This window comes from Rhinatrema bivittatum, chromosome 6, assembly GCF_901001135.1.
Source record: "Rhinatrema bivittatum chromosome 6, aRhiBiv1.1, whole genome shotgun sequence".
In the NCBI taxonomy this organism is placed as follows: Eukaryota; Metazoa; Chordata; class Amphibia; order Gymnophiona; family Rhinatrematidae; genus Rhinatrema; species Rhinatrema bivittatum.
The window spans coordinates 37,520,559-37,543,786 of record NC_042620.1 but is presented as its reverse complement, the minus strand read 5'-3'; the positions used below and the strand labels follow the sequence as shown (position 1 = coordinate 37,543,786).

Genomic DNA, 23,228 nt, shown 5'->3' with positions numbered 1-23,228 from the left:
CACCCAGTTAAGAGTTTTTTAATTTCTCAGATTTGGGAGTGGTCTTTCGCATGCGCCTTGTTAGGCTAACGTAAAAGGGGAGCTCATCACTCGAGAGTTCAACAGCAGTCCCTCAAATCAAGGATGACTGTCTCTATGATCGGCCTGTCTCTCCGTCCCAAGATGGCTGACTGAGGGCGTCACTGTTGCCTCTTGCTTGTTGGGCTCACCATCAGACAGTAAACCCATTAGTGACCCTTATGCAGTGCTTCTAGATAGAAATAATAACTGGGAAATTTGCTTGAGTGGCATGTGCACAGGAAGGAATATAAACTAGCCCAGGGAAGAAGCACAGTTCAGCAGTGGCCTTGTGGAATCTTGCCCCACCTACTAGCGCTGATGGCTGCAGGCTACTGGCGCACCTTCTGGCAGCTGCCCAAGCAGCAATATCTGTGACTCAGTCTCACAGGTCAGGAAAGCATGGAACCAGAGGGAAGATACACAGAACAGGATCCATGCAAGCACCCATTCCAAATTTCGGAATGTAACAGGAAAACAAAAATGGAAAAATGGCAACTACAAATATCTGAACTAGTCCCACTTCTAAAATTTTAAGTGAGAGGTCTCAGAATCATTCACCTATGCCACTACGCCGGGCAGTGCAGCTGCTGCCATTTGTGCAACTGATTGGTGGGATAGGAATGCAGAACCAGGCGAGGCATACTGAGGATGAGCATATGGCAGGTAAGGGGTTAGATTACAGTGCATGTATTATATAATATACCACAGCTTTCTGCCGAGCTTAGCAATGCAGAGCTTGTGCTACAGAATCATTTCCGAGCTTCCTTTGGTGCACGCCAGAACAAAAGAGAAGGGCAGATCTAGCCTAAAAAAAAAACAGCTACTTACTTATCCACCATGTTTTTCTGTTTCAGAATCTTATAAACTTCGGCTGAAGCCTGGGGGCCTTGTAGTTTTTGTCCATTTAACATTTCGTTCTCCAGTTCCTCAATAGACTGAGAATTATAAAATATTAATTAGCAGCATAAGACAAACCGCACCATTAAATCAAGAAAATGCATTTTACTAGAAGAGTTCGGTTGTATGGCAACACAAAGCTACATAATCAGTTTGCGATATGGTGCAAAAATCTTACTTGCTTAGTCTGGGCCTTCGGAAAGCCTTTTTAGACCCCTAAATAAACGCAGTAAAACGAGGACAGAGAACGGTAGTGCACAGCTGGTATTTTCCTCCCAAGTCCTTCATCAATAGCTGAGCCCCTAACCCCAATCCTCCCTAGACTTTCAAAAGGGCTCTAGTGCAATTCTTATAAAACTTAAAAATAAAATAATAAAACCAAGGGGTGGGATGGTGGTCACCACTGACCGGCCAAGGCCTTTCACCTACTTCTGTGGTCAGACTGCTCATTTTTCATCCCTTTTTTTTTTTTTTTTTTAAACTGCAGCTGCAGTCGATGAAAACTGCTTCCGGTGACGCCTGGTGGTCGCCCTGGCTTTTGTTCCACCAGATCACCAATCCAACATTCCCTTCATTGTCTGCCTTGCTCGGCATACAGCAGTGGGAAGTTAAAGAATGCACCCTTACACCAAAGGTCAAGGACGCTTCTTTACATTTTAACTACTTATGTAACAGACCTTAGAGAGGAATGAAGCAGGAAGGGCACAATCTTGGTAGTCGGCTTTGAAGTAACCGAAAGGCAGCGAATGAACCAAATAAATAAAATAAATCTGGCAGAGTTCTTCCTCTTTTGGATCACAATCCGTGCTCAAATTTTATTGATCCAAAAAAAAAAAAAAAATCTAGAAGTCATATCACCAGAAAGATATATAAATAGAATTGACAGAATGCAGAGATCAATTACCAAAATGGTATAGAGTCTGCACCATAATCTCTCCAAGTAACGAATGAAGGACCTAAATATATGGGACTTACATGAAAGGATGGAGAGGGGGCATATAATGGACACATTCAAATACCTCAGAGGTGTCAAGAATGAAAAAGAGGCAAGAATTTTCATTGGAAAGAAAGTTCTAGAAAAAAGGAATCATAGAAACATAGAAATGATGGCAGAAAAAGCCCAATCGGCCCATCCAGTCTGCCCAGCAAGCTCCCGCATTCATTTTCCTATACTTATCTGTTTCACCAACCACCAAAGGAAGACAGACACAAGACTAACATAAACAGGCCAATGCAATATCAGCTCACGATAAATGGGAGCTCATGATTGAGCGCCCGCTCCCTTAACTTGCGCCAATCCACTTCCCCGGATACCCGATTTAATATTTAAATCGGGTGCCGCGGTAAAAAGGAGGCACTAGGGGAAACTGCGCGCCCCTAGCGCCTCCTCGGCAGCGGGCGCCCGGGAGAGGTGGCTGTCAGCCGGTTAGGAAAACGGACGCTCAATTTAAGGCCGTTTGTTTCCTAACCTGCGCACAGCCATGGGTTAGGATCATGGACACTTGTTCATTGAGCGTCCCTTTTCCTAACCTGACCAGCAGCACACCTTTATTCCTTTAAATTTTTTTTGGGGGGGGGGGGGAGGGAGATTTTTAATTTTCTATTTCACCTGACTTAATATCACCACAATATTAAGTCAAAGAAAGTACAGAAAAGCAGTATTTTCTGCTTTTCAGGCCATTTTTTGGGCTCCTCCAAAATTAACGCCTGTCCTAAGTTAAAATGTGTGTCTTGGGTGCACTTTTTTTTTTTTGGCATCAGGGAAACAGATAAAATAGGCTCATCAACATGCGTTTACATGAGATAAGCGCTATTACCTATGTGCGTGATTGGATGCATGTTTTGGACGTGCTGACCCCCATTTTGCATCGGGGGTTATGGACACGTGTCCAAAATGCACGTTGAGCCGTGCGCTGCGGCCAGCGCATGCTGTTGCATTGGCCTGAAAATCTCTCTCGCAGAAACGGAGGAGTGAACAAGCTGCCGGTGCAAGTAGTGGAGCCATCAGCAGTTTCAGAATTCAAGAAAACCTGGGATAATTACAGAACATTAACAGGGAACTGATGGTAAAGTGGGAGATCTTGTGGATCATGGGGCACATTTAAAACTAATCGGAGAAAGTTCTTTTTTTACTCAACGCACAATTAAACTCTGAAATTTGTTGCCAGCGAATGTGGTTAGTGCAGTTAGTATAGCTGTGTTTAAAAAAGGATTGGATAAGTTCTTGGAGGAGAAGTCCATTACCTGCTATTAAGTTCACTTAGAGAATAGCCACTGCTATTAGCAATGGTTACATGGAATGGACTTAGTTTTTGGGTACTTGCCAGGTTCTTATGGCCTGGATTGGCCACTGTTGGAAACAGGATGCTGGGCTTGATGGACCCTTGGTCTGACCCAGTATGGCATTTTCTTATGTTCTTATGTTGCAAAAAGGGACAGACTTAGATGGTCCTTGTGATTATCATCTGCCATCATATTCTGTGCTCGTGATCCAAAATAGGAGAACTCTGGAAAATATCCACATTGTTTTCCTTATAACTGTAATTACCTCCCCTCCAACAACTGATTCAGCTCCTTTTAGAACTACAGCAAATGGAGATTACTTCCTGCAACTGCTGAACACTTACTTTTCCTGTTTTGACGAAGGCCTCCGCTACCTTCCTGTTGCGGCCCCCGTAGCACGTGGTGATGAGGTCGGCAACTCCGCAGCTCTCCAGGAAGGTGCTCGTGGCTACTGCTCCCTTGCAGAACAGCTTCGCAAAGGCCACCATCTCCATGAGGCCCAGGCGAATGACTGCTGCCTTCGTATTGTCCCCAAAGCCCAGGCCATCGCAGAATCCGGCCCCCACCGCTACAATGTTCTAAACCCCAAAAGAGAAACAGAGCAGGAAAAATGAAAAAAAAAAAAAAAAAGTGGTTTTAAATCGCTCCCCCTGCCAATGGTGCTTTGTTCTCAGTGAGTCACTCTAGAATGGTACATAAAACCCGTGAGACAAGTTGACAGATCGGTTGTGCAATCCTCCTTCCCTTACTTGTATTTGCTCGGACCCTGGCAGCACAGCACTGCAGCGAAAGCAGCCCACCCCAAACCCCCAGAGCAGCTGCCACCCCTGGAACAAGAAACAGATGTGAGCAGATGTGAGGGGGGTCATTTTCAGCCAGTGTAAAGTCTGCAGGTACCTTTCACTGGGAAAACCACCCGACCCATTTATGCACGCTAACGTGTGCAGGCACTTTCCCTGGAAGAATTCAGGCGTGCACTTTGTAAAATTTTAAAAAGCATGCGTGTAAATCCGGTCTCCGCTCAGACTCCAGGCCCTGGAGCGCCTCTCCAAAAGATGGGGAAAATTATGCACATGTAAGGTGGACACGTAGATTTTTCTCTCCTGTCAGGCGAGCAATTTTACAAGATGGCATTGACCCGCATAAGTGACTTTTGAAATTACCCTCCAGAGCTGGTAATACCAAGAAATGACTACACTGTTAGTAAGGGTTTTCTCCGGAAGTGGTACGCTAATGGTTTGGGGGTTTTTTATTCTACCGTCTTGCATTCTCAGCAGGCTTCGCTATCCCTGCCCATTCTTCCCTTCCTCTCTGTGCCAAAAGGAACAACCTTTGCAGCGCACCCAGGTCCATCCGACCCTGTCGGACAGGGAATATAAATCAGCATTCCCCCATGCCTCAGTATGCTGAACTATGGTCTTAATGTTCTTTATAGTCAGTGCATTTGTTAGTTTGTTGGGGATTTTTTACTAATACATTTCTTTTTAATATTCACTCCATTGAGTTGCGTGTTTGTGCCAGGGCAAATCTAGACATCCTGCTAGCAAAATACTGAAAATGAAAATCTCCGTACGCTGCTGATCCCAATTCAGGCAGTGGGGTGGGAGGGGGCAGCCTGAACTCACAGCATGTAGCAATCCTCTGGGCCCCGCCCCCTTCCACTCATGGGACATCTCATTTCTTGCAACACACCCAGTCTCCATAGGACCTGGACGGAAGACAAGAATCTGCATTTTTCTGTGTGTGCCAGGCAAGCCACACGAGACCAGCCCAGCCAGGACAGCTTAATCTTTCCTAACTACTTGCATGCGAGAAACATATTAGAAAGTTTAGGGAACTGCTTCAAACATTTCCCGTTACAGAAAAACTGCTGCTTTGAGCAGTTTGCAATGACACCAGTGAGATATCCGTTACAAACGGCACCCGTGCAGTCTCCTGGAAAGTTGTAGCAGCGAAGGGGAAAAAAAACCAACCCCATTACCAGCTGTGAATGTGAGTCTGCGACACTGCAAATAAGGCTTCCACACATGCTGAACTGCCGCACGGGCAGGAGTGGTTATTTAAATGCAAAAAGGCTCCCGCCACCTTAACAGCCAAAAGCATCAAATTAGAGGAGGGCCATGAAAATCTCACCTGCTGAAATCTGCCTCCATTGGGCATGACCTGGGTTGGCTGTGCAGACATTCCTACCATTCTAACAGATTGGTCCTGCAGCCACTAACCTTCAGAGCCCCACATATTTCCACTGTATCGCAGTCTTCCACCACCGTGATTCGGAAGTTGGGTGTCTGCATCAGTTCCTTGAAGATCTGGCCATGATCCTTATTTTTACAGCCTGTGGAATAGGAAGCACAGATTTCACAGCACGAGAAAAGCCTGCCTCCCTTACACATCCGACTCCGGCCGGGTTTCGCCACATCCGTGTGGCTGCCTCAGGGGCTTGCAAATAACTGTCAAATCTGTAGCAAATTGGAGATTATTCGCAGCAGATTAATCCTATGGGTTCTTAAACATAAACCGCAGCACGGACGTATCTTAATGAAGGACAAGTAGCTCATACACTCTTGCTGGCTCCATATTTTAAACCGTTATGATGGCTCAACCGAATAACGGTATATAAAACTCATCAAATAAATAAATAAATAAATAAATAAATAAATAAACTTAATGGTGCCTTATACGTTTTGTGCCGCCGGTAGATGTGTAGACAACAACACAGGGGCACTTTTAGTTATTGTACAAATGGCGGATTATCAAATCTTAATACACAAACCACTGAACATTTCAGCCCATTTTCAAAGGGATATGATGATGATTCTTTTTTAAAAGTTAGCAGCATGTACCACTCGCAGCTAATTTCTGCATCCTAAATGCATGACTCTGCCCTTTTTTGGCACTGAATGCCAACTGTTTGACCACTCTTCAAGCTTTCTTGGATCACATATCCTTCTGTCCACTCCTTCAGGGTTGTTCACTCGGTTGCAGATCTTAGTGTCATCCAAAAAACCCCTATCCGGTATCAGTCACAAAGATACTGAACAGAAAAGGCCTCAGGATCGATCCCGGAGGACTCTATTAATGACTTTTCTTTTCTCAGAGTGAATTTCATATCCTCCTTAACCTGAGTCTACGCCTGAATGACAGAGAGCTGAAACCAGTGGTGTAAACTCTAAGCCTACAAAAAGTCTGCCTAAGTATCAGAACCCCACAGTTATTCCAATCAAATTCCATTGCATCAAAATATTTTATTTCTATGTGGAACACCTTATTTTTGTAATGAATCCCCTTGCCAGAATCTTTAGATTAATACTTAATTTAATAAGAGCAGTGTATCAGAAGACCTGACCTCTGCCCTTGGAAGACTATATATGAAAAACAGGAAATGGGGTGGTTGAATGTGGGGTACAGTATTTGGGACAGAGGTAGCCAAAGAGCACTTTTGAAAGGCTTTAGAATACAAATGTTGCTTTTATTATGTTTGTATAACTTTATTTAAAGGCACAAGACACCACATCACATAGCCAGAAAAGGTATCAAAAATACTCATATAGAAAAACAGAAAGCCAGTATAAGATACCTCATGCAATGACATAGTATAATGCAGTGGTCCCCAACCCTGTCCTGGGGGCCCACCAGCCAGTCGGGTTTTCAGGATATCCAGTGGGGTGGATTTTAAAAGCCCTGCTCGCGTAAATCCGCCCGGATTTATGCGAGCAGGGCCTTGCGCGCCTATTTTCCATAGGCCTGCCGGCGCGCGCAGTCCCGGGGTTTTTTGTTGGGGGCTGGTTTCGGCCTGGGGCGGTCCGGGGCGTGGCCGCGCCCTCCGGAACCGCCCCCGGGTTGCGTCTCGGCGCGCCAGCAGCCTGCTGGCGCGCGTGGATTTACGTCTCCCTCCGGGAGGCATAAATCAGTGGACAAAGGTGGGGGGGGGGTTTAGATAGGGCAGGGGGGGTGGGTTAGGTAGAGGAAGGGAGGGGAAGGTGAGGGGAGGGCGAAAGAGAGTTCCCTCCGAGGCCGCTCCGAAATCGGAGCGGCCTCGGAGGGAACGGAGGCAGGCTGCGCGGCTCGGCGCGCGCCGGCTGCCCAAAATCGGCAGCCTTGCGCACGCTGATCCTGGATTTTAGCGGCTACGCGCGTATCTACTAAAATCCAGCATACTTTTGTTTGCGCCTGGAGCACGAACAAAAGTACGCGAACGCGCTGTTTTTAAAAATCTACCCCACAATGAATATGCATGAGAGAAAATTTTCAGGAAAACCCAACTGGCTGGTGGGCCCCCAGGAAAGGGTTGGGGACCACTGGTATAATGAACAAGTCATCGGAGGAAACAAAAACATCGTAGAAACAGTTGCCTCCAAGTCAAATATGCTCCCCAAATCAGTCTGTAAACCCACCTTCCCATCTTGTTTTTTCTTAAGGGCAAAGGTAACCCGTTCCTAACTGCAATATCTTCCACTGCACCACTCCAGTGACTCAAGAGCGGTGTATCTTTCCAAACGAACTCAATGAGGTGGATATTCAAAAGCCATTCAGGTGGATAACTGAAAGGTTATCCATCTAAATGGCAAAACTGGCCTATTTATAAACTTAGGAGACCAATGAGGAAAGAAAGGACATAGAAGGTTCAAATTTGCAAGCTCTGTCAGCACTGCCTTCCCTTGTCTTGCAAACCCGAAACTAGGCCACTATCCCATAGCCAGTTTTAGGATCTTCTGGGGATTTCCTGCTCGGATTACTACTTTCCCTTTTCCCTACATGAGTATTCTTCTACCTGTAGGCTCCCTCCCGACACAGTCTTTTTGAAACACGGCCCGTGTCGGGGGACCATGAAATTACTTACCTGAATGTTTTTGGCTCGATGCTGACAACTTGAACGTTTCGCTTGCTCTGAATATAAATAAAACTTTGAACTTTATGGCCATTGTTTAAATCTTCTATATCCTTCCTTTCCTCATTGGACCCTCGCCTATTACCTTATTTGCTCTTAGTTAGAAAGTTAGCCAGATAGGTTGGAAGCATACTGGGGGGGGGGGGGGGAGGGAGAGGGGAGGCCAGTTAATTTATCTGGCTAACTCTGGTCATGCTGCTGACCTGTCCTAAAGTTAGCTGGATATATTATACTGTGCAGTTTATCCGGCTAACTAGCCAAGCCACTCAGCCACTGAATATTTCCACAAATAGTAATTCATGCTGCATGAGATAAGTGATAAGTCAGCTGTTTAGTCTTCTTGGGAAAAACCTGAGGTCCTCTCCTCCCCAATAAACTTAAGGAAACAGTCAATTCTAATGAAGATATCCTTATGCCCTTCGCCCCAGCAATCTTTCACATTTGAATACAGGATTCCTAAATACTACCACCACCACCACAGAGGACTGGAACCGCTACACTTGGAAAGGTATACAGAGCATCTACATGACCTGTGTAATCAGCTGAAAAGTACTCGTGCCGTGGAAATGTCATACAGAGACGGTCAGTCCTCAGACAAGACAATGTACCTGGCTTACAGCACTCTGCACACAGTCGGAGGAAAAATGGTCTTCCAAAGCTTTTGTTTAGTGCGTTGTTCCCTTCCCTTAGCTCTTTAACCTTTGCAAAGCCCTAAATTCCACAAACTCTCCAAGATAAAAGGCCAACAGAGAGAGATCACAGACGGCAGCCAAAAGCAGAAATGAAGAGTTACTGGGAGGAGGGGGGATCCTCAGATGGGTTGACGGACAATAGTTCACAGCCTTGTATTGCAGTGAAGGAGCACTTGATCTTAAAGAAACATTAATGATTTCAGGTCGCTCCCTTTTTCCTGTTCCGCCCTCAGGGGGTTACATTATAAAGCAGTGAAGTGGTCCTGCTAGTCCACTTGAATGTGTGGAAATAAAAGTCAATAATCCAAAATATATATATATATATATATATAATACACCTTTTTATTGGACTATCTCAATAAATTTCTCAGGCAGCTTTTGGAAGTTATACTCCCTTTTTCAGATCAAAACAAAATAAATTCTGAAAACCAGAAAAAAAAAAAAAGAGGTCAGAACAAAAGGTGACTTGCCTTAAGGCATATGTGAATCATAGATTACACTGCATTGGTGCTAGGGAGGGAGAAGGGGATTTGTCAGCAGTGATAAGGTGGTAACAGAGAAAAACAAAATTATGGTAGCGAGTTAAAAAAAACAAACCCTGTCTCTTATGTCCTTTATACAAAGGAAGTTCCATTATGCTCATTAAGCCTGCCGCAACACCACACAGAATCTTAACCAGCGCTAGCACATCCATCCCTTGGCTGATGCAGTAAATCAATGTTCACATCCTACATTAGCTGATAGCAACAAGGGTATGAGAACAGCTTTGGCGCCGCCGCTCTCGGGGAGTGTGACTTACCAATTGTCGTTTCACAGAATTTTTCCTCGGCCACCTCTCGAGCGATGTTAGCCCCCATAAGGACGCTAACTTCAATCTCAAGCTTCCCGCGAATAATATCCGATATGAGCTTCAGGCCTTCTGGGCCTTCATCAACCCCCTGGTAACAGGAAAGAAGCAGGCATAAGTTCCCTCCACAAAATACAATTTTTCAAGGAAAGCAACCCTGGAGGCATCTGATGAAGCATATGCATAAAATATTAAGTCATCTGCTAGGCACAGACATATGTTTATTTCAGAGGGTGGTCTGATAGAATGAAAATAAGCTGCCTTTTAACACCAAGTGCTTCTGAGAACATAAAGTGTCTTCCCCTTTGGCCCTTCACTGACTAAAGGACCAATCCCAGTTCGAGAAGAAGAAGAAGTGAATAAATGGATACAGAGCAATGGGCACTTACGCATTTGATAGGCCGATGCAATACCGTGCGCTGGCCTTTTGAACGGCTCAACACCCAACTGGACGCGTGTAGGTAACAGCGCTCTGGGCAGGCGTGAATTCTTAAGGAGCCCAGAAAAATTACAGAAAAGCAAAAAATGCTGCTTTAAAAACAAAAATAAAAAGTGTGCCGGCGGTCAGATTAGGAAAAGGGACGCTCAATTAACAAGCCTACCGTTTTCGAAACCCGCTGACAGCCACCTCTCCCGGGCTGCCCGCTGCCGAGGGGGCACGCAGTTTCCCCTAGCGCCATTTAAATATCGCATCGGCCTGTGAGAGGGAGCGGGAGGATGTACTCCTCAGGCCTTCCGGGGAAGGGTTCTGGTGGGATTGGGGGTGGCGGGAGAGGAACTGCTTGGCCCGCTGTAATCTTCTCCGTATTGGGTGTGGGGTGGGGGGAGCGGAAGGGGGACTGCTCGGCCTAATTTAATTTAGATTGGGGCGGCTGCTCATTCACTACTACTTTTTATTTATTGGAGGGGGCAGGGGGAAGAGAAAGCGGTTGCCGTTTTGCCGCTTGTTTTATTTCGTTATGGGATTTTTAATTTATTTGGCTAACTTTAAGATTACTGGAGAGCAGTCCGGATTACACTGAATATAATCGATGTTATTCAGCCGACTAAGGCAGACAGCTTAACTCTCACCCCAGAACGCCCTTGAAACATCTCTGATTTATCCAACTAACTCTTACCCGGCTAAGTACCTAGCCGGACGAATCAGAGGCACTGCCCATGGCGAGAAATTCAAAACCCTTGGTTCGTCTGGCTCAAACTTTGTGAACATTGACCCCCCCCCAGGGTGACCATTTCATGCCACTTGAGTGCCTGCTTGCTACTCAGCTCACATTCTTGAGGGGAGGGGGAGGGGGTGTGAAAGGGGTCCCAGATACCACACATCATCAATCCCTGGTAGCTAGATTAAGATCCCCCCAACCAAGGGGGGAAGAGGGGGTGTGGGTTTAAAAAATATTAATAGCGAAACAGCCCCTGAAAATGTGACTTAAGGTTCATGGTGCCCCAGCCCCCAGTAGAGGCTGGTACTGCTCGAGCTGGAAGCCTAAATGAGCAGGAGAAAAAGGCTGGGGACACAAAAATTGAACAACACTCAGCCTTGTTGGGGGGAGAGGGGGGGTTCCCAGAGGCCAGTGCTGGGCGCTGCCGTGCCGAAGGTCCCCTGGTTGGCCAGGGCTGGGGGGTGCTGTGGTGGCAGCATTCACAGCCCTACAGGTGGGATAGGAGGCATTCATGGTCGTCAGTAAGAGCGACCCCTGGTGGCCGGATTTGGAACCCATGGTAGAGAGTTCCAGAGGGAGCACGGGCGCATGGCTTCCGGCCTCAGGACCGTTGCTGCAATCACCAGGCTTGGAGCAGTGGGAGGATCTATTCAAATAGGAGGAAAGAAATCCGCTGCTAGTTCTGAATGACGGATCCCAGTGCCAGGATCCCAGCACTGGTTCTGACTGAGCTGCAAGAAACAAAAAAAAAGATAGAAGGGAGTACTGTGCCATAAAAAAAATAAATCAAAGAATCCGCTCTGCTGGAAAGCCTTCTCAGCTGCAATCAGATCTGCGAATGGGGGAAGCACACTGTCCAAAGTGTGATTCTACCTGGCAGTGCCTGGCACTGTTAAGCTGGCTTATTGCTGATACACCGGTGGCCTGGGATCACCACCTTAGTTACAGAGATAATCAGTAAGCACAGGCAACGACAACACAAAGAGGTTACAAACAGGTCGAGTAACCCAGTCTGTGCCTTGCTGCATTATATCACTGAAAACAGCCATCGGCAAAACCAGCTTTTACTCTTCAACAAAGTTCCTGGGTACATACCAAAAGCAGCTTTTATTTCTTAAGGAAAAGGCTCCTGGAAATTAATTCTTAGTGGGAGATTACAGCCTGTCAGTACGGCCCTTTGCTGAGCTTTCACAACCAGCCGTCGGCTTTCGGCCCGGTGTAGATCACACACATTACCTTGATCAGTGAAATGCCAAAGGCCCCTTGCTTCACGTGCCCGGCCAATTGATCACAGACGCGGCCGATAAACTGATGGGGTAGAACGAAGACCAGAATGTTTGCTCCGGCTGCAGCTTCCACCACATCTGGTACAGCAACCTAAGGGTTACAAGGCAGAGTGAGGCTAACAGGCAGCTTTCTAGATACAGATCACGGGAACCCAGCCAGCTACACCCAGAATCTATATAGCTGTGGCATGGGGGAAGGGCGTTCAGGGATGGATCCTCGTCCACATGTTCTGTAAATAATACCTTCATGGCAGCTCCTGATGCCCCTTCTCTCTCCTGCCTTTTCCTGTAAACCTAACATTACTGAAACTGACTAGACCAAGCCATTGATAAAAGATAAAACCTTCCATATGCTTGCAGCTAGATTATTAAAAAAAAAAAAATGTGCATGTAAAGTAGGATGCTTTTATAGCGGATGCTCTTATAAGTGGAATCCACTGACCTGATCTTCAATTACAGAGCAACCAGAAGAAACAAAATTGGCTTGGATGGTAAAGTAAATTAACTGAAAATTGCACATTCATTTAGATCCCTAATATGGAAACCCACAAACAAAAAGCAAATATTTTATTCTAGCATTTACTCTGCTTCTAAAGAAAAAATAAGTGGCAGAGCTTTTCAACAGCATCTCCTACTTATCTACTCCGGCAAATTAGATACTGATACTGTGGTGATGGCCGCAAGCAGACATGAAAGCCAGCACCACTCTGATGCGTTAGAATACAAAATACATGTGAGCAGTCAAGAAGAAATAGAAGGGGTTAACTTTTTTTTTTGGAAATTAAGAAAGCAAAAATAGAATCTACACATCTGTTACAGACACTTGTGAAATCTATGCAAGCACCATGGCAGAGGTCAATACTGTGAGAGGGTTTCAGCACACTTGGCACAGATAGAAAGTGCAAGAAACAGGGTCTAGAGGTTGTCTTAAGATATTAGGGCTGGGGAGTACAAGAAGGCCTGGGTTTGGTTTAAGAATTGAAACCTTAATTTATCCAAGGTGGAGAAGAGTTAAGAGGAGAAAACTGTGATATACAACAGCAGTGGTTCCCAACCCTGTCCTGGGGACCCCCCCAGCCAGTCGGGCTTTCAGGATATCCACAATGAATATGCATGAGAGGAAATTTGCATGCACTGGCTCCATAACATGTAAATTTTCTCTCATGCATATTCATTGTGAATATCCTGAAAACCTGACTGCCTGGGGGTCCCCCAGGACAGGGTTGGGGACCACTGTACAACATCCACACTTTAAACCCTATGGCAGAGGTGGCCAATTCCAGTCCTTGAGAGCTACAAACAGGCCAGGTTTTCAGAATATCCACAATGAATATGCATGAGATCTATTTGCATATAATGGAGGCATTACATGCAAATCTATCTCATGCATATTCATTGAGCGTATCCCGAAAACCTGGCCTGTTTGTGGCTCTCAAGGACCGGAGTTGGCCACCCCTGCCATATAGTACTAAAGATTGCAACCTATAGTGTGACCACTAGGTGGCACTTTTCTGTTTTAGGGGGTTGAAGTATTATGTGTTAGTTACTTTAGGGTCCATATTCAAAGGCATTTAGCCTGATTACTTGTAACAATATCTCATTATCTGGTTAAAATTTAGCAGGAAAAAATAGGGGAGTTCTGGGATCATTTCTGGGCAAAGTCCGAAATTCAGAATGAGCTGGATAATTTATCCAGGTGACTCTGATCGTGCTGTACAGTCCTAAAGCTTAGCTGCATCACTAAGTATCCTACCAAAAGTTAACCAGATAAGTTTATCCAGCTAACTGCAAACTGGCCAGTGCCGGAAAATGGACCCCTTTCTATTCAGTTGCTGTTTTTACTAATTCTTTTCCTATGGAGATGTTACTCGCTCCGTGTCTCAAGCTGTAACAGAATGAAAAGTCCAGTATTCTAAATAAAGTCCTGTTTCAGATTCCTACTGTATCTTTTTCTTGAGTATGCTGGAACAAGCTCATTCTGTAAAAAAACAAAAAAAAACAAAACTGACTTGGATAAGCAGCAATATCCTGCAGGTGGTCAAGCTTGTATGGCTGACAGCTGGGACATGCCCTTCACTTGAGCTTAACCAGGCAGACTGGGTGGGCCAATTGGTCGTTAACTACCATCATCTACTATACTACTATCTGACCATAAATGAAAAGATGCATCAGAATAAGGTCAACAGAGACAACAAGTTGATAGTTTAGGGGTCTGTGAGCATAACATTTATTCTTTTGCAAGTTACTTGTACATATGACTAGTTCCCTGTAAAACGCTACTATGCCAAGTTCATGTTTTTACGTAAACAGATGTGATACTCAAAGTGTACGTCGGTATATAAAAAGATTTAAATAAATAACTGCTCCTCTAATAATAATACAATGCAGCGAAGGCCAGGTGAAGCTTTCAGAACAATCCTACTGTGAATGCCGTAAACAGGTTTGACAATCTACTGCTGGGGTGATGCTACTACATGCCTTACGAAACATGCCAAAGGGAATAAACCGATGAGTTTTCTTCTGTGGCAAAATCCACCACTTGTGCAAATGTGCATTCGTGGCCCACTCCGTGGAATGTGTCTGCTCAAGTGATGGGAGGAGGACGAGCACAGAACTAGGTCATCTCTTGGGGCCATGGCTTAAAGAATCCCCTCCCTCACTGCTTCTCTGTGTGATCCTGAGCAAACCACTCTCTCTCTCTCCCTGAGCCTTTCTGAGGACCCAGTGAGAAACCAGTCTGCCTTTCCCATTCAGCAAATTTCTAAAGAGTCACATGAATGCAAATGTACTACTGAGCACCAAGACTGAGTCCGACAACTCTCCACGCAGTCAGCAAGTCATGTGCAATAGGCTTATTTCCTCTGTCATAAAAATAACTACTTGTGCAATCCAATGGTTTCTTTATAGCCATGTTTCCCAATTTGTTGAAGTGGCTTCAAGAAATGTGAATCATAATGCTCCAGTTAAATTACATAAATATTATATGCATTACAGCGTGGACAGGTGCGACAATTGGTTGCTTGCTGCACCCCCAATATTCTTGCAAATACAAGGCAATGCAGTTCCTATAACCATGCCATTGGGAAAAAAAAAATCACCACACGGCATCTTTGTTGTAATAATCTGGTATATAATTCCCCCCCCCCCCCCATTATAATCTGCTAGGCTGAAAAGCTCCCCATGATAGTATCATGCGCTAAAAGAACTGTCACTGCCTGGGATAAGTGAGATGGGAGGGGAAAAACATTTTGGGTAACTGCAAATGAAAGTCCAAGGAGCCAGATCCTAACCCTGGTTCTGATTAAGCTGGAAGTCCAATGGAACAGAAGGAAATTTGCCGGGCCCCTCCCACAACAACAATAAAGGTATTTTCCCTGAGAAAGCTTTTGGTTGCCCTGCTTGGCTGCCCTCTGATCCCTTCTTCAGTGCAATACAGTGAGGGCCTGTCAACAAGCTCCGCCCACATCCCATGGGGTAGGCTGAGCAGTCCTAGGCTTACTCCACTGAAGCTTTGTGCCCAGAAATACAGAGGGAAGACCAGGGCTGATTCAATCTGGCCCTGAAGACACGGAACTTGTTAGCAATCCTGACATGTGAATCTCAAGGACTTAAGGGAGGAAACCAAAAACATTTACACCTTTACATTCTCCTTTTGCGTAGATACAGCCCTTTAGTTTAGCCATCTAATCCCTCTGATGACAGAGTAGAAGGAGCAGCCTATAGCTGAGAACAGGCCCGGTGCAACCGGGTGCGCATACCATGCATTTGCATAGGGCGGCACACCTGGGGGGGTGGGGGGGGGGGCTGGCGGGCCAGCAGCAGAGCCTAACCTGCCGGCACACGAAGAACAGAGGAGGCAGACTGAAGGCCCTCAACCCGCTGGCAGCCGAAGAAGTAGAGACGCTGCAGGCCACCGGTGCTCAACCACTGAGGGCTGAGAATGAGAGGCCCATGTCTTCTGTTTGTTTGCTTGCATGAGTGTACACACACCCATACACAGTTTCCGCTCCCCCTCCCCCCCTAAGCAGGAAGGTCAGTAGGCCATGGTAGACCTCATCTCACCATGGCCCAAAGACAACAGGAAGCCCGTGAGAGCACGGTGGAGCTCATCCCACCACAACCCAATGACAATAGGAGGCCATATGTGTATGTGTGTGAGCTTGTATGTGTGTGTGTGAGTGAAATTCTGTGTGTGTCTGAGAGCCTGAGTGTGTGTGCGTATGTGTGAGAGCCTGTGTCTTGTGTATATTTGTGTGCCTGTGAGAGCCCATGTGTCACATACAGGCTCTCACAGGCTTGCACACACACATATAATGTATCTGTGAGGGAGAGGGAGCCTGTGTATGTCAGAGAGAGGGAGAGTGTGAGAGAATGAATGTGGTATTGTGCATGTGTGTGAGAGAGAAGATAAAATTTGTGTGGCCCTACCTCCCCCAATCCATGACAATCTCAGGGTGACTGGAAATCAGAAGATCACAGGTATGGTGAGCAGAAGACTTTTAATCCTTATTAGTTTTAATTATTGGGTGTAATTTGATGATTCTGCTCTTTCAAAATACTTAATTTTGGGGGTGGGAATAGAACATTGTTTAATGATTGGATTTTTTATGCATCAGATTATTTGAAATATTTTATTGGTGTTTGGGAAATTTTGGATATTCTATTCATTAACTGGTTTGAAATATTCTTTTTATGAATATGATTTTACTATTATGATTGATGTTTTATATTTCTTGATTTTATTATTTAATGTTTTTAAAAGAATGGTAATGTTTCTATTTTTCCTTTGTTGCTCTGCATATACAGGGTGGTTTGTTGTGGGTTCCAGTTCAGTTCTTCTCAGTACGTTTCGGTTTATACTTTCTGATCTCTTTATTCTATAGCAGCCTGGTTTCCTAATAAGAATGTTATTGGTGTTCTAGGGCCAGGTGTAATATGTGCAGTGTTGCCTTTTCATATATAAGATTGTCAGGGTTGTTTTGGTATGGGAGGTTTACTATATTGTAATGTTTATTCATGGCTTTCTGTGGGCCAAGCTCACACCCAATATGCATTACAAAAAGTCTGATTCCATAGGAGTTCCAAGTATCTTTTTTTTTTTTTTACAATTTTTCTGGTTCACACCACAGGAATGCATGTAAATATAATATGCATGTTGTGTTATTATTGCCTCAAAAGACTGTGCTTTTGAATGTTCTTTTTCATGTAAAATTTGTTATAAATGCATAATTGTGTGTGTCTGTAAAGGGTGTTTGTGTGTGAGTGTGTGAGTGTGGAGGGGGTGACGAGTATGCAAGGCTGTAAGGTTTGCCTAGGGTACCTAATACCCTTCCCTATCCATGGGTTCTGGGGGGGGGGGGGGGGGGGAGGGCAGTTTTTAAAAATATAGATTGCAGGACAGAGCTGGGCTTTATTTGATGGGCCCAGGACAGATGACAGACACTGAATGACTGGGGGAGGGGGAAAGGAAGCAAATAAGCTCGCATGGGCCCTGGCTGAAAACCAGAGAAACCCCCCCCCCCCTTCCTCCATTGATACTCCTTGTGCACTTAGGTGAATCACTTTTATCTCCCTTTGCCTGAGGTACCCCAAACTATTTGCAGCAAGGTCTTTTTGAATTCTAAAAATGCTGTAAGCCTCCTTGAGCGAGGCAGGCTAAAACAAAATTATTTCAAGCTAGCTGGGCAGAATCTGAACGCGGGTCTCTGGCCTGGAGCTCACTGCTAAGGGACTCCACAGGTGACCCAAGGACAGCTGCTTGGACACTTCCTCCCCACCAGTCAGTTAATTCCCAGCTCCCTTCTGTGCACGCTGTCTGGATTCCTTAACCAGAAGGAAGAAGGGAGCTCTGGAGTCATCTGGACTTGCTACCCCTGCATCCCATGTGCTCCCGCTCTCGACAGCCACAGCATCGACATTGAAAAAATGATCTCCGTCTTCCATCCCAGCCCTCAAAAATAATAAATATCATCCCAGAGTGAAACTTACCACATTTTTGGGCAACTTCTGTCCTGGAAGGTATTTCACGTTTTCGTGCTCTGTATTTATTATCTCGGTGAGTTTCCTGCCCTCGATGACCTCTTCAAACACCCACATATTGACTATAGGATTGAATCGGTTCGATTTCCGGACGTTGCCGCCTATGATTTTTGAAATTGCAGATCCCCTTGCAAACAAAAATGATAGATGAGGAGAAGAGGTGATTTCAAAGGGAGAACATGGATAGTCCCTGACAGCCTTACCCCCAACCACTGTTCAAAGTATTGTAGCAGCCTGGATGGTTTAATTAACTAACTCAGGCTATCAGTAAGCACAAGGGGCTAGGTACGTTCTCTTAAAAAAACAAAAACAAAGCATGAAGTGGCAGAAGAAAAGCGTTACAAAGCAGACAATGCCCGGCTTCTGGCGAGCTCCAGTATGGTTTCTGGTCATAGTCAGGGATCGGACTTTGTCATGCAGACAATCACTCACAAATGCTCTCTCCCTCACCTCGAAAAGTATGGACTTTTCCCTCCAAAAGATGAACTGCTGGTTAGCAGCCAAAATCCACCGAAGCTGGGATCCTGGGCCAGCAGCTCCAGCAACAGGCAGGTGAGCGCAGGGGCTCCTGCAGCCGCCCCGGGTTACCCTGCCACTCAGCATGGGGTAAAGGGGCCCGTGGGTGCCACTACAGCGCCTCTGGTTCCCCCACTCCCCATTCCCTGATTGGCCACGGTTGGAAGGGCAGTGCACTTACCTAAATCTGCCTCCTCTGCCAGCCAGCTTCAGCCTGGGAGTTTAAATTCCTTAGTGCCCCGTAGTCTGACGAGACCCGCTGGCACCGCACAGATCAAGCGGCCAGGCTGCTGCCAGAGGAGGCAGATGCATGTAAGACCCGCTCTCCACGTGCTGGCTAGGAGCGGGGAACAGGAAGGGAGGCCTGGTAATTGTGGGAGAGAGCATCTACTCTACGGTGGGGTAAGGTCACAGGATGAGAGGAAGGGAGCATCAGGCGACAAAAATATAAAAATTGTCCCCTTCCCCCACTGAAATTACCAGCAGGGGGCCCATGCTATACCTGGGTCCCTGTTCGGGTCATGTTTCTGGTCCGGTGGCAGGATATGGCACGTGTTGCTGCTATAGCAGCTGTTTCACCAAGGATTATATCATTTTTTTCTGCTCTCTCTTTTGTGGGAAGTCTTTTATTAGGTCAAGGCCAGAGCACCTATTGGTGATGGTCAGTCTGTCTATCCCTTGGCACGCATGTTCTAGCAGCAGAATAACTCACCCAATGTGGCAGAAAATTGATATGGTGCTTCCCTCACTAAACAGTGGGGAGGGAGAGGGAACCCCTGGTTTGGTTCTGATTAGTTTGTTTTAAGGACCGACAGAACCCCCAGCTGCACCTACATGTTCCACAATGCATAACTCTTTCCATCTTCCCTTACTGCTATGGTTTGTTTAATGATTGTGCTGTTTTGTGATGCATACTAGTTTTAATTTGAAACATTAAAAATAACAGACGTATGTTTTATCTGATCACTCGTGTTTTCTTAAAATGCTACACACCTTACAAATTCTGCCAGGGGTATGCAAACTTATGAGCACACCTGTATATTCATTTGTAAACTGGATCAGTGGCTAAATTGCAAACTTTGCTTAAGAAAACCAGTATTGCTCCTACATATGGCATCAAATGTCTACTTTGTAAACTTTGAGCCACATGTACTAGAGAGCTTTCCCCATTCTGTGTCTATGGGAAAAATGTTTAGTGAATCAGAGACACTTTTAGCTGACAGCTTAGCAAAATCATTGAGATTTCACTTCTTCACTCTCACTTAACATCCGAGGAGGTAAGTGTTTCCCATATAGACAGAAATACAATACATTATTGAACCGACACCATTTTAAGTGGTAAAAGGCAGGGTCATAGATTTATTACAATGTTTGCAACACAAGAAAGGAGTTGTACCCAAGCCAATCTAATGTTAATATACACCATCCCCCCTGGCCAGCCATGGATCAGCTAGAACGTTCCTTCTTTTGCCCACCCTGAAGGCAGCTGGGCCATCTGCTTCGGGCTGTGGCCTCTCAGCTGACAAGCTCAACTCCACAGCTTCCAGGAGGTTGTCCACCTTAGGCCAGCTAACATGACTGGACATCTCCTACCACATCAGCTTCCCTGCCCATGGCACCATGGGCCGTCCCAGACCCCATGCAGATGCAGCAGTTCCACGTGGCGAGCTCCGCTGCTTTCAGCAGCACCTACCACACCACTGCCTCGGGTACCACGCCTCCCCTCAACCTGTGAGAAACTGATATAATCTGCTCCGCTGTACACCAACATGTTACCATGCAGATCAATGACAGCAGAGAAGAAGCAAAGGGTAGACCGCCTGTCAGCTATACCTGCCCCAAACTCCACCTCCCTTGTCCCATAAACCCCTCCCCAAGGGGGATGCAGTTACAGGGGAAGAGAAGCTGGAGGGGGCACCCTCTTCCTTGTTATCCTGCCCTGCGTGGCCACTTTGACCCACAGACTTCTCTAAGCTTGCGAATGCTCCTCCTGGTTATCCACTCTCAACCATAGTTTCAGCAAGAGAAGCTCCAATCCGACTTGTTCCAAAAAAAAGTGTAAAAAAAAACCAAACCCAACTCTCTCCTATCAAACATATCAAAAAAAAAAAAAAAAATATCAGACCTCGGAACAAGGCCAAGAAAGGCAGACCCTGAGCCAAGAAACAGACCAGTTGAGATTTTGTGAAAATCAGCACAGCCTTGGCCTGGAATGTTCAGACAGAAGGAGCCAAGGTCACTCTGATATACTGAACACTCAGAGGTCAGTGCGCAAGAGCGATTATACTGCTAGCCTTTGATTTAAAAAGAGCATCAGCAAGACCTCCCAGCGGCTTCCCATCACTGCTGCTCATTAATCAGTCACTCTTGCAGGTACGCAAAATGCTTAGCAACAAATGTTTCATTAACGGTGGCCCCTCTCTGACAACATCCACTGTCTGAAGAATCATTAGTGTACTATGATTACATTTTGTTCAGCCAGAAAGTGGCAAATGGATTTTGCTACTTCAGTAATGGTTTGTAGCCACAGCTGTTCAGCTCCTTGACAATGGAGCCTACAGGTCTCTTACCCATCCCCAACCTGTCTCTTCCTTGCTACTCATCTCTCTCACACACACACCTGTCTCTCAGCTTCTATTCTCCTAGCTGGCTCTCTCCTGCTGCCATTCCCCAACCCATCCTGTCATCCCATAGTCAAGACATTTTAACACCACAGCCCTCATTATACTGTGCTTTTAAAGAAGTGCATTTTTTTTAAGTTTTAACTTTGACATTATTTATTATAACAGCAAAATTAAATATTACAAGATACCAAAGAGCAAAAGTCAGTCTGTTGAACCTTATCTGGCTCCCCTCCTCAAGCCCCTCCTGTCTCGAAGCTTTTCTGCCTTCCCCACCCTGACACTTTCTTCCTCCCAGGTGGTGGTCACGCAGCTCAGCTGCCAGGGAGCTGCACTGGGGGGCAGAGCAACCACCAGCAAGGAGCCAGGCGGTGGGAGGGGAAGGGGAGAAGCCCCGGCAAAGTCATCAGGGGGGGGTCCTGCAGGGGAATGGCGCAGGAGGCAGACCCAGCAGGGTCACCAGGCAGAGTCACCCTAGGGGGGGCGCAGATTTTCTGCGCGCAGCTCGATAGGGGACTGGGCGTGCGCCATACTAACGGGTTTCACTTATTCCGCGTTCCTCGCCCTTCAAGTACAGTGAAACAAGCAAAGACACTTTTTCCCATAGATGCAAACTGGGGAAAACCCTTTACTACATCGGGCCACTTCTATAGCACTACTGGAGATCCCACGTAACTATAGCCATAAAACATGTTTAGGATGAGAGGGCCAAGATTAGGAAAAGGCAGGATTTAAAAGCAATCTCACAGAGGTGGGGCTTGAATATGGCCAGAGAAGGAGCTCTCTCTCCATTTTTTTCTTCTATCATTGGGTCCTATTTACTAAGGTTTCTTCCCCATTCTGTGCCTATGGGAATAAGGTATTTTCAATTTAAATCCAATCTACTTGTCGTCAAAAAAAATTTTTTGTGTGTGAAAGCAAGGATGGCTTGGATTTAAATATTTTGGTTTTCTTGAGAAGTCATGCGTAGATTGGATAAAAATTGAAAATACCTCTTTCGCAGTGTCAGCCAAAGAGAGAGAGAGAGAGTGTTGGAGAGATGTACTAAAGGGAAAAGTATCTTTGCTTATGTTGCTGTAGGTATGCAAGCTGGCTTTAAACTCTAGCACACCACTCTGCCAATTTTTTAATTACAACAAAGCACACGTCCATGTTTTCTTTTTGAAATTGGCAACCTCTGTGGGGGCCTTCGGTTTGGCCTAACGATCTTGGTTACTGTTACTGGTTACAATCTAGTAAACACTGGCCTTTCAACACTGGGTCGGGCATTTTCTCCCAGTTTGGATGCCTCGGGTAATTTTGTGCAACTGGTTCTGCCATTAGCTTCCCCTCCGAACAGATCCGAAGGTTACAGTTAACACTGTGCACAGCGGGCCCTGCTGTGACCCTCTTCCCCATCCCTATTAATACACAGAAAGCTGGAAGGTACAACTCTGAAGGGCAGTAAAAAGGGGCCAACTTCTGATTATAGGAATGTCATCAGCAGGATTCCTCAGCACGTAAACTGAGACCATAAAGACAATGAAAGGTATTGTGCGGCTTTCTCTATTACTCTGCCAGATATTTATGTGGTTCAGTAGTTGTTTTTTTTTAAACGTATGAGTAAATACATAAACGCTACCTCGGCCACCTGTGCAAGTTATTCCTAAAGATATTCTGGAACATGCTAGGAAACAGTGGCCTGTCATAGCGTCCCATTTGATTGCAAAAAATAAAAAAAGGTCACTTTTAATCAAAACGAGGGCCTGCCTGGCTGTCACGAGACCGCTGGCGCTGTTGCAAGTCCAGGTGCTGAGATGTTATTTCTACACGGGAAGGGAGCTCGAGCAGCTATCACAGTAGCACCAGGAACCGGGGCACTGCAGCTTTAGGAAAGGGGGATACCCTGGCCCTATTTCTAAAACAGTGCTGTGGTAGGGAAGGCTTGGATGGGAGTTCA

General features: G+C 45.8%; 1 protein-coding gene across 1 annotated transcript in view; it reads right to left on the bottom strand.

Annotated features, from left to right (window-relative positions):
- LOC115093485 (glycerol-3-phosphate dehydrogenase 1-like protein) overlaps positions 1-23,228 on the bottom strand; it is a 28,287-nt gene that overhangs the window by 4,082 nt on the left and 977 nt on the right. The window contains exons 2-7 of the mRNA XM_029605289.1: positions 18,102-18,279; positions 12,064-12,204; positions 9,620-9,758; positions 5,463-5,575; positions 3,585-3,818; positions 889-995 (exon numbers count right to left, since the gene is read on the bottom strand). Coding sequence (XP_029461149.1) covers positions 889-995; positions 3,585-3,818; positions 5,463-5,575; positions 9,620-9,758; positions 12,064-12,204; positions 18,102-18,279 — 912 coding nt within the window. The remainder of the gene's footprint in view (positions 1-888; positions 996-3,584; positions 3,819-5,462; positions 5,576-9,619; positions 9,759-12,063; positions 12,205-18,101; positions 18,280-23,228) is intronic.